General features: G+C 38.2%; 1 protein-coding gene across 3 annotated transcripts in view; it reads left to right on the forward strand.

The window, feature by feature from the left end:
• LOC140323580 (A disintegrin and metalloproteinase with thrombospondin motifs 2-like) overlaps positions 1-12590 on the forward strand; it is a 355904-nt gene that overhangs the window by 136924 nt on the left and 206390 nt on the right. For all 3 annotated transcript variants that reach the window (XM_072400782.1, XM_072400783.1, XM_072400780.1), the window contains exon 10: positions 7919-8032. In XM_072400782.1, the coding sequence (XP_072256883.1) occupies positions 7919-8032 (114 nt within the window). The remainder of the gene's footprint in view (positions 1-7918; positions 8033-12590) is intronic.

The raw sequence follows: 12590 nt of genomic DNA on the forward strand, positions 1-12590 counted from the left end.
AGAGCATCATTTCTTTTTTGCTGGTCCACAGAGTCGATCCAGTATTTGGGGGTGCGTATTAGTAATGATCTTACCAAATTACATTTGAAATTACTTTGAATTTTCTTCCCTTGATGATTGACTTTAGGTGGTAACTCTCATGATGGAATTTAAAAATGCTCTCATGGTTTTGGCATATGTAATGCAATTAAAATGATACTTCTACCCAAACTGTTAAGCGTGATGCAGGCACTACGAATCAAAATTTCAGTGCTATACTTCTGAAATTTGAAAGCACTGTTTACCCAAGTTTTTTATGGACCCATAAAAAAACCTAAATTAGGTTTCCAAATTTTATGTTTAGCAAATAAAAATGGTTCCAGATACCTCTGTGTACTATGCTGCAATAAATTTAGGTAGAGTGGGGGAATGGTTCAGACACACAGAACTGAAACATTGGGTTAAAAGATAACAGGTGACAGTGGGGACTCCATTAACCACGCTTCTGTGGAGCAGAGTCCCTATCCATACTTTGGTTCGTGGACACCAATTGAGGCCACTCTGAACCTATTCCACAAGATTGCACAATCATCCACATTTTGCCCATTTCTCTCACCTCTCACCCCAATCATTGGAAGTATACACTTCCAACCAGGCTTAGATGATCCAAAATTCAGCAGCTGTGAGCCCTTAGTCCCTGGTGGGATATACTACTCACTCCCTTACATGCCATTTCTGAACGCCACAATAGGAACCTTCTTTTTAGAGATACTAAAAAAGCATGGAGAGAGGCAAGGAACTTATAAAGGGTTTTCTACTACTTATCAACAGCCTTGCCCATACAAAATTCTCCCATTTTGCAGGGGGCCCATTTTTGAAGTCTTCCAACCATAGAGATCTAGGAAAATAATCGAGCTGGCTCGTCTTTTAGATGACCAGTTTCTGTTGTTACCAATTTCCATACAAATACAGTTAGGTCCATAAATATTTGGACAGAGACAACTTTTTTCCTACTTTGGTTCTGTACATTACCACAAATAATTTTAAATGAAACAACTCAAGACTTTCAGCTATTATTCAGTGGGTTGAACAAAAAGATTGCATAAAAATGTGAGGAACTAAAGCCTTTTTTTTTACACAATCACTTCAGGGGCTCAAAAGAAATTGGACAATTGACTCAAAGGCTATTTGAGGGGCTGGTGTGGGCAATTCCTTCGTTATGTCATTATAAATTAAGCAGATAAAAGGCCTGGAATTTATTTAAGGGGAGGGGGTGCTTGTATGTGGAAGATTTTGCTGTGAAAAGATAACATGCGGTCAAAGTGGCTCTCTGTGCAAGTGAAACAAGCCATCTTTAGGTTGCAAAAAAAGACAAAACCCATCCGAGAAATTGCTACAATATTAGGAGTGGCAAAATCTTCAGTTTGGTATAGGCATTTCATAATACAGATGGACAATGACCAAAAACATACAGCCAAAGCAACCAGGAGTTTATTAACTTCCCTAGCGGTAACCCCGAGTGTGACTCAGGGTAGAAAAAAGTTGCTGAAAGTGGTAACCCCGATTCACACTCCGGGTGGGTAAACCTATGGGAAGTAATAGTAAATACAGCCTTACCTGATCCGACAGCATCCTGCGTCGTCCATCGCTGCTATCCTTGTCTTCTTTCTTCTTCCTCCAGCGTTTTCTGCACACGATGAGTCACAGGGGGAGTTCCTGGTGACGTTGGTGCGGGTGTACGTTGCCGGTGGGGCGGGAAATTCAAAATCTATTTGTATTGCATTCAATACAAAATAACTGTATTGAATGCAATACATTGGATTTATAAATAAATCCAAGTGTAAAAGTAGTGCATTGTTTTCATGAAAATTTATTTTACAGTATAATTTATTAGTATAAGTATGAGCAAATTTTTCTTAATTTTTTTATTTATTATTTTTACATGATTTTGTGTTCCAAACCTTATTATACTCATAATATTATATTATACTTTAAATAAAATTTTCATGAAAAACAATGTACCGCTTTTAGACACATAAAATTGGAGAGAAATGTACTGCTAGGGAGATTAAAGCAAAGAAGTGGAATATTCTTGAATGGCAGCACGCATTTCACTTGTTGAAGACTAAACTTCGGACAGAAAGGCCCACAAACAGCAATTGAAAGCCGCTGCAGTGAAGGCCTGGCGGAGCATTAAAAAGGAGGAAACCCAGCATCTGGTGATGTCCATGAGTTCAAGACTACAGGCTGTCATTGCCAGCAAAAGGGTTTTCAACCAGTATTTTGTTTACTTTTGAGCCCCTGAAATGAAGTGATTCTGTTAATACAAAAAAAATGTTTTAGTTCCTCACATTTTTATGCAATCTTTTTGTTCAACCCACTGATTTAAAGCTGAAAGTTTGCAGTTAACTGCATCTGAGTTGTTCTGTTATTTGTTATTATAAAATTATTTGTGGTAATGTACAGAACCAAAATGAGAAAAAAGGTTTCTCTGTCTCAAATATTTATGGACCTAACTGTATGTATGCATTGCCTTCTCATCACTCTCTACACTATGCCCAATTGAAATTGACATTATTTCAAACTATGTCTTTCTTGGAATCTATGCAACTCCCACCAACCCTGCACCAAATCATTGGTCAACCATCATCTAAACTTTTTCCACTCCCTTTCTTTTTTCCCCTAAATTATGCTAATTGTAGTAATGGCCTGTTGTCATTTTCACGTTCAATAGGATTTTTTTTATTTTGTTAATGGGGTTAATGGTCCCAGTTTCTTTTAAACAATTGTTAAAGATAAATATAAATATTTTAAAAAAGGCATATTGCGTTGTACACTGCTACTGGGTACATGTGCTAACACAAACTTTTTTTTTCCAACATAAAGTGATGAAACGATCTTCCTTTTCATTAAACTTCAAAATGAACTTAGAAAAAAACAAACATTTAAATCACATACTGGTGTAATGCCTTTAAGCTGTAATTGGTTATTGAGGCAGCGTCAGCTACACCATATTTTACCATCATGTATTTTGAATGTGTAATTTTAAATTTTAAGTTTAGTTTGGCTTAAATATATCAATGTAATTCATTTCAGCTCAGGGAAAAATATTTTTTTAGATCTTTTTGGCTGTGACTCCCAATTTAACAAGATTTGCAAAATATATACACATTCCCAGTGCAATATCTGGGAGACAATAACTACAAATATTGTACAGTGACTGTTAAAACAACAACAAAAAATACTTTATAATCACACCAGTGATAACCCGTCCAGTGTTCTGTACCCCTACTTTGTCTAAGTTTTTTGTGGCACCACCTATCCTATTACGTCTACATCATTGCCATAAGAAGTCAATGGAATTATTTGATCACACAATCAATGGGTACTTGACCATGGATGAAGAGGAGGGTTCAGCCACAGAGCACATGAGTGGCATCAAGCAAGGAGCAGCAAGAAGCTGTGATATTCCCCCAGTTGGAACTTACTGCTGTACTGGTTCTGGCAATGTGAATGGGGTTGAAGGATGAGCCAGTGAGACTAAGTTAGAGGGAGTTAAAATTTATGGCTATACTCTCCTGTAGGAAGACAGTGTAAAATGAGAAGTTGATGTTAAAAATACAGGTGTAGGAACAGAATTGGCTTTTTGTGTATTATAAGAAAAAAACTGCATTTATTCAAAAATCTTCAGGGAACGTTATAGCAGTAATTTAGTAAGAATACATAAATGTGACTATATGTATGTGTCAAAAATGTGAAATGTGTGATGTGACGGTCTACAATATAGTTACAATATGATATATACAAGTTCTTGCATTCAAATATGGGCATAAATACAGAACTAACAAACAAAGCAATATGCTAATATGGTGCTAAAGATAGTTAATCAACTACTTTCAAAGATATAAAGGGCTGCACAGGCTAGGACAGTGTTAGTGATGGGTGATTGTACCTACCCTGGCATTAAATTATGTAATGGCACTTTCAACATCAAAAGGGCAGAACTTTATGAATTTAATACAATACACTTTTACACTTTTTGCAGTTTTTGGAAGCCCCAACTAAAACTGATACTCTACTGGACCCAAATGTACATATAAAAGAAAATCTGGTTAGCAGTGACTATATTATGAATTTAATTTCAAGCAAATATGGGAGAACTAATAGCATTACATTTTAAGAGAGCAAATTTCCATTGGTAGGTGCGTCTTTCAATGATTTGGACTGGGAGGGAATATTGTACACAGAACAGAACAGAAATTGCAATGTTTCAAGTCCATTTTACACAAACAACCTGCAGAATATTTTACAATTGGCAATAAGTTTATTAGGTAATAATGTAAACCTCTGTGTCTCAAAGTTAAAAAAGCATTAAGAAAAGGAAAAGAGTGTTCCAAATAGGTAAAAATGAAGGATCACCTTCATCATTTGAAAATGATAAAGAATATAACAAAAGATTTTAAAGGGACATCATATGTGCACACATTTTAAATTAAAGACAGGTTGCTAAAGAAAGTAAGGCAACACCCCCCCCCCCCCCCCCCCCCCAAGTTTCCAAGTTTTTTTTCCAATATTTTATTAGCAAAAATAAGCATGAAGGCTTGTTACAAGATGACTTTGGGTTGGTGACTGGGGATAAAGAAATTACAAGTAAACACTTGTTATTAGCTCTGTGTACACCAAGTAAAATGATGGAGTTCAAACTCAAAATAGAAATAGCATTGTTACAGCCTTAAACTAAACCACAATTGCTCAAAATTGATATGTATAAGCAACAATTAGATAAAATAAGAGTTTAATAAAGCACATGGACCTGATGGATGATACACACGTGTCCTCAAAGAGTTGAGGTCTGTTATTTCAAAGTCATTGTTTTTAAGCTTTAGAGGCTCTTTTATCACTGCCATGGTACCCATCTGTTAAAAAGGGAGCAAAATCATAATTAGGTAATTCAGTCTGTAAATAAATAGAGAACTGCCCCCAAAGGCCACAGTCTGGGATTAGTGATGAATGATTCATGTTAGGACCAATACTGTTTGTCCATACAGGATATCTATAATGTAAAAGCAGGCCTGGATGCATTGTTTGAATGGGAAGCCAAAAGGCAATAGTCATTTATTATTGATAAATGTAAAGTTATGCAATTAGGGTCTAACAACATGTATGCTTCATACTGTCTAGGGTGAATACATTTGAGGGAGTCAAAATATAATATAAAAGGATCTGGGGGTTTTGGTAGATCATAGACTTAAAAATAGCACGCAGTGCCACAATTTCTAAAGCTAGCAAAGTACTTTTCTTGTAATAAAGAGGAATAGACTGCAGAGATCGAAACATAGTCGTGCCCCTGTACAAAGCATTGGTCATAACTCATCTGGAAAATGCAGTCCAATTTTTGTGGTAAATTATCTATCAAAACTTAGAAAAGAAATTCAGCCCAAAGTGTCAAGACAAAAATGAATCTCTTGGAATGCAAGGCCCTCTTCTCCTGTGTCATTGTTTGTACTTAAACAGGTTTGTCACCTGAAACCCCTATTTTTGTAAAGCACTGTGTAATAATTGGCCCAATATTATAGAAAATAATGGAATATAAAAAATAGTAAAATATTAAGTTTCAGTTGAGACTTTTTTTCCCCACATATTTTTTCTGCTGCCAGATGTTCTCAGTCAGATGGCATCATATTATTACTTTATTGGAGTTTTAAAAATCACCTTAACAACCCACTTCCTTCAAGGCTATGTCATCCTGGTCCTGTAATGGGCCTGGGCACACAAACCACAACCAACTCCAGATATCCTTTAATCAGGCTTTATTCAAAGTCATAAAGCACAGCAAGGGTTAAGTCCAAACAAGCAAAGTACAAGAGGGTAAGGCAAATACAGGTCAAGAACAATCCAAGGTCAGAGCAGGCAGAATGGTCAGTAACAATCCGAGGTCAGGGCTGGCAGAGTTCAAGCAGAGTCAATTTCAGACCAGGTCACTATGGAGATGACAAAGCAGATAAACTTTAAACCACCACAAGGACGCACCCAAGCACACTGTGTTAACAGAGGCTTATAGCGGGCAATGGTGTACAGGACAGGCTCTCCTTAAATGGCCAGAGTGACCAATAGCCTTGCGCCACCTGGCGCCGTCTAATAGGAGACTAACTGAATCCCCTGCGGCCGCAGGGATTGGCCGCAGGGAATTCAAACTAACTATGTCCCGCCCGGGGGCGAGGCAGCCGAGTGCCACGCCCTCGGGGGGTACAAGAGGGACGCATTGTAGCACGCGCACCTCTTCCCACAGCACCCCTAGGACGTGCACTACTTTGCACATGCAAAGGAGTGCTGAGAACAGGATATTCAGTAACCACATCTGAAGGGATGCTGCCTGGCTGAACAGTAGTTTGGCCAGGACGGATCCCTCCGCCTGCAGAGAGAGACAGGCTGCGAGTAGAGCAGCAGCCTCGGCCATGCTGCCTGCTACAGCCGCGTCTCCCTCTGTGGCTGGGACCCCCAGGGACACCGCAGGCTCGCAGGATGGGTAAGTTCCTTACAGGTCCCTTACCAGCCTGTTACAGGAGAGTTTAAGGAGAAACAGCACATGATAACGTCATCATTTTGCCTTTTTTCCCCTTTAATCATATGTCTTGTAGGCACCTACATTGACTAATTGCGCCTAATTTATTAAAACTTTCCAATGCTGGAGAGGATACAATTTCATCGGTGAACCTGGGTGATCCAGTAAACCTGGAATGGATTTCTTAAAAATATTTACTATTAGTTAGTAAATGTTTTCATCCCTGTGTCACATCCATTTCAGGTTTGCTGGATCACCCAAGTTCACTAATGAAAATGTATCCTCTCCAGCTCTGGAGAGCTTTAATAAATCAGGACCATTGCTCTGACTGACTCATAAATTGTTTCCTTTTGTTTCTTGTGTTGGTACTTTATTTCACTCCAGCTTTGCTATACATGCAATAGACTGCATGGGACTAATAAAACTTCTTCTTATTATTAATATTATTATTTTATTATTATTATTAATAATAATAATAATAATAATAATATTAATATTAGTAAACAGTATTTATATAGTGCCAACATATTACCCATCACTGTACATTAAATAGGCATTGCAAATGACAGACAGATACAAATTAAAAAGGGGGAAAAAAACAACAATATTTTAAAATTATTTTTACTTGTAGGGCTGTTCCTGCCCTGATCAAACAAACAAGGTTCAAAGAAAAAAAATGTTCAAGCATTACCATTACATGAACTACTGGTGTTAGAATGTACCACTGGCTAGTTTGAGCTTCACGTACTAGCCAGCCTTGATGTATGTTGTCATGTCTGAGAGGACTTTCACCTCAGTAAAACTGAAAAAATACTTTAATTAAGGATAATTAAGGGTGTGGTGAGGGTTTTGCAGTGCATTTAGGGTTGAGATTCTGTTGGTATTGAATGCACAGTGTTTTTACAGTTTTTTTTTCAAAGAATGCAGTGAGATGCTGCAGATCTTGAGCAGTCAGAAACAATTGCCTGGGGTACTCTAACTATCCCAAGCTGAAATGGAAAAGACACCAACTGAAAAAAAAACTAAAAGAGAAAAATATAGTTGTTAAAACCATAGCTGGGTATCAATTAGTAGTTGTGGATAGATCTTGGTGCCTAAAAATTTTTTTGGGTCTGTACAGATCACACAGACAGGATCAGTAGGAAATCTGCCTCAGCAATGCAGTTCATGTAACTCAAGCAAAGTTTATTAAACTAGATGGAAACCCAAACAAATAAAATCATTAAAACTGATCCTGTGATAAAAAATACTAAATGTATACCATTTTTGTGGTATACCTGCTAGAAGTGCCGTACAAACATTTTCTATATTGTGTTGTGATGTTTCAGAGTTCTTTCAACAAAATTTAATAGATAATAATTTTGTTTATCTCCTTAGTTTAGAACATTTGACCCCTGCAAGCAACTTTGGTGCAGTCATCCCGACAATCCATATTTTTGCAAAACAAAAAAAGGTCCTCCTTTGGATGGAACGATGTGTGCTCAAGGAAAGGTAATATTAATTTTGGATAACCAATATATTATTTATGGTGGTGCACTGCACTTGGGTGCTTCTGTATTAGAACACTAGGGTGCCAATCTAATAAATACCACCACAACCACTATTACACATTTTACCACCATGTTACCAAAATGCATAAATGAAATCCATAGATCACTAATTTTTTTTTTTATGTGGACCTAGTGAGTGCATTTGTATACCTTTTTACATGCAATAAATGTCGTGTTTACATCATTTTTACCCATACAGGTAGAGGACAAAACTGAACACTGCTGCAGTATTTCACAAATTATTTCTACTAATTACTGTCCCGTGTGCATTAAAATACACCTAATTGCCCTTTCACAATCTTTCTTTCAATGAATACTGAGCTGTGTTGCATGCATGGTTGTTGGGAATGAATGAACACTTGTGCATACATGCAGGAGTTACATCATTTCTGTCTGGCCAATCAAGATGGCCTCAGACTCAGAACCCAGAAAGAGAACCAGGTAAAGATGGCTGCACCCATAATGGAGCGAGTGAAGGTGAGTAAAAAAAAATGTGATTAGACAAGAAAAGTTTACTTTATTGCAGAAGGAGCTTTGCTTGTCTTTTCTATAATAAACAACATGTGTTGCTCACATTTTTTAAATACTTAGGTTTTGTTCCACATTTAAAAGATGTAGGGATCTATTTATAAATGTTTTCACCCAACTTCTACCCAACATTCACTCATTCAGTCAATATTTTTTCACATTTGATTCAGTTAGAATGTATGAATCATCTTATCTGTAAAAGTTGAGTCTCAAACACAAACCTCAAAGTTTTAAACCCAGTGTAAAAATGTGTGAATTCGAAGGCCAGTCTTGGGTGAAATAGCTTCCATAGTGCTACTGACTTCAGAATTTACAATATTTTCCTGCCTGTTGATTGTCAAGACTGCTATTGATTGGAATTACAAGACAACTCAAAATGACTTTAAATCAGCGGAAAAACACAAAACATCATTATTCCAGCAGAAAGTAACACAAACGGCTTCATTCCAGCAATCAGCAAAACAAACAACTTTATCAGTAAGTCTTACAAAGTTAGCAATTTCATAGTATGACCACCTGCCAAGAGGGCATCCGGTATTCCCAGGCAGCATGGAGTGGCAGCACCGGTCTTTCATCCATAAACACTGTTGCTGCTTTAGGCGCCACACCTTCTTACAAAAATGATACACCCCCTACTCCTGACTACCCCACATTTGTCAGGCCAGACTACAAACTCAGCCTATACTGCGGTAAAATAGCAAGGTCCACCTAGATTCTTCCCTTCTATCCCAGAATCTTGGCCCTGTAAGGGGCTAACCAAATAGCGACTTCAGGTCTCCAATCAAAATTTCCTGGACTCTTTCCACAGAAGGCAACCTGTATTCAGAAGGCTATGACCAGAGAAAAGAATCTGGCCCACACTGTTATGTTTGGCCTGCTAGAGAAATTACCAAATGTCTTCTAGACCTGGCCCCCCAGTAGACAGCACATGCATCACTAATACTACAAATCCCAGAATGCTCTTCTGGTGCATCAATCAGAACCCACAAGCGTACCCTCCTGTTGACATTCATTAACAACTACATTTATTAGCAACCACTATTATCAGTCACATCGGGCCACGTCTCCCAGAAATGGCCAAACGAAAGGTGGAAAACTGAAGCTTTCTAGAAAGGTGGGAGTGGAAAAGTTGTGAGCGGAGCCAACCTAGCTATAACCAAAAAATATAACATAAAAAAACACTATGAAACAAAACAACAGACTATGTTCTAAAAGCCATATCACAGTCAGTCTTTATCTGTGAAGTGGACTCAAATAGGTGCGTTATGGAGGAACTTTTAGGATTAAAATAAACATGACACCTAATGGCAATTAAAATTTTAAATAGCACAACCACAGCAAAATAAATCTTTGAAGAGGTTTCCCAATGTTTAACACAAATGAGGCTACCTTGAGATAAACTTGTGTCACTAACGACAGATGGTGCACCCTCAGTGTGCGGTCAAAAGAGTGGATTGGTGGCCAGCATTCAGGTGAAAATGCGGGAAGAGAACTGTGCAGGTGCGCTAACTGTTTATCACTGCATCATACATCAGGAATCGTTGTGTTGCAAAGTCCTGAAGATGGAACATGTTATGAGCACCATAACACGAGCAATTAACTTTATAAGAGCTAAAGGTTTGAATCACCGCCAGTTCAAGTCTTTTCTGGAGGAGTGTTGTTCGGAACACACAGATGTGCCGTATCACACAGAGGTGAGATGGTTAAGCAGAGGAAATATACTGTGCAGATCTTTCCAGCTGCATGAGGAAATTTGTCAGTGTCTAGAAAGCAAAGGGAAAGACACAGCAGAGCTCCAAGATAAAAAGTTTCTGTCTGAGCTGGCATTTCTCTGTGACATCATGGGCCATCTTGACGTGCTGAACCTGCAGCTACAGGGGCAGGGCCATGTCATCACAGACATATACGCTGCAGTGGGAGCTTTTAAAACAAAATTGTGCCTGTTGGAGACTGCAAGGAAACCTGGGCCATTTTCCTTGCTGCCAAACCATAAAAACACAGATCTCTACTGCCGTGTTCTTAAGTGCACAGTTTGCTAAAAAAACTCGGCAAACTCAGCGCCGATTTTACCTTGCGATTTTCTGACTGTGATGCCCAGGAATGTAAGTTTGAACTGCTTAGTAATCCATTTGCAGTTAACGTGGAAAATGCACCAACTAATCTCCTAACTGAGCTGATTGAACTCCAGTGTAGTAACACGCTGAAGTCAAAGTTTGACACTGTGGGCACTACACATTTTTTATGTTACATCCCTGACACAATGCCCTAGCTTCGTCCCAAGCTGCTCAAATTCTCTCTATGTTCGGCAGCACATATCTGTGTGACCAACTATTCTCTTTGATGAAGATAAACAAAACATCACACAGGAGTCTTCTCACTTATGAACACCTTCATTCAATCTTTAGGATTTCCTCAGCTCAGAGCCTGACTCTGGACATTGATAAACTAGCATCCAAGAAGAGATGCCAGGTATCTGGCGTGTACCAGTGTGTATCAGAGTAGATCAGAGTTTAGCAAACTGAGCTTCAATGAAAGTTTTCATTTGTTTATGTTTTTTGTTGTTCTTTTGTTTATGCTTTTTTATGTTAATGCACTTTTCCTTGCTACTCCAAGGCATGGACTTGAATGGTTGAATTTGCATTCAAGAAAACTAACTATTACGCTTTGCTCGTTCAGGATTCAATTTAAGCAAAACTTAAGTTTGTTTTTATAAGAAAAGGTTCATTGTTATATCTGATAAGAAGGAACAACTTCCTCAATTGTAGACATTTTTTTGAATAAATATCAAGGTTGGTCCCCGACTTTGTCCAAATTTTTCATTTTGGCCCACATCACAAATCATACATTCGTTTTTTAAATGCTGTTTGCCTACAAACCTCACCCCAACTCAAGTACAAACTCTCTCCGACACTTTTACAGTCCCAGAGATTAAACAGATAATATATTCTTTACCAAATCACAAATCCTCGGTCATGGATGGCTTTACCAATAAATATTATAATAGATTTTAGACCATCTTAGCCCTGTACCTATCAGATCTTTTCAATTTGGCTACATTCCTGTTCCTTTCCACAAGAGATACTCCAAGCTTTAATTGTTATCATACCAAAGCCAGGAAAGGACCCTACCTGTACAGCTAATTAAAGAAATTTTCTAAACTAGTAGCTACCGGACTCATAAATATTATTCAAAATTTTGTATCTCCTGGCCAAGTTGCAAATAGGTAAGCCCCTAATGGCACACTGTGCCTGATAAATGTTATAGGATTCATGGAGTTGCATAAGATAACTTCTGCGCTACTTTCTCTTGATGCTGAAAAGGCATTTGATGATGTACGTTGGGGTTACTTGTTTAATGTCCTAGATCAGTGATGGCTAACCTTTTTGAGCCCGAGTGCCCAAACTGCCGCACAAAACCAAAGAATTTCCTCAAAGTGCCAGCACGTCAATTAAACCAACTGAGAAAATCTTTTACTAAAATTCTCCTTTGCTTCGGCTACAATGGTGGAATATGCTTTGTGGATTTCCTGGTGTTTTTTATGACTGTCCACAAATGTTGTAGAATTATCCAAATGTATTTTTAGGTTGGGAAAATATTTAGCTGTCCACTCTCAAGGTCTTTTTCAAAAACATGCAATTTTCTCTCAAAAGCTTTGATGTCACTAAACATGCTTTCTGCTGTTTTTCCCATGCCTTGTAATTTTTTGTTTAGTACATTAAAGTGGTTAGTAAAATCTGTAAAGAACATGAGGTTGGTAAGCCAGGCCATGTTGGTGAGTTGAGGATAGTCTTCCCCCTTTTCGTTCATAAATAGCCTAACTTCTTCCAAGCAGGCCACAAATCTCTCTAACACTCGTCCTCTGCTCTGCCGCATATCTTAATTGCGGACCTTCCCGCGTGCCAGCTGCAAGGCCTTAGCGTGCCACAGCTGGCACGCGTGCCATAGGTTCGCCATCGCTGTCCTAGATGAAT

This window comes from Pyxicephalus adspersus, chromosome 2, assembly GCF_032062135.1.
Source record: "Pyxicephalus adspersus chromosome 2, UCB_Pads_2.0, whole genome shotgun sequence".
Taxonomy (NCBI): domain Eukaryota; kingdom Metazoa; phylum Chordata; class Amphibia; order Anura; family Pyxicephalidae; genus Pyxicephalus; species Pyxicephalus adspersus.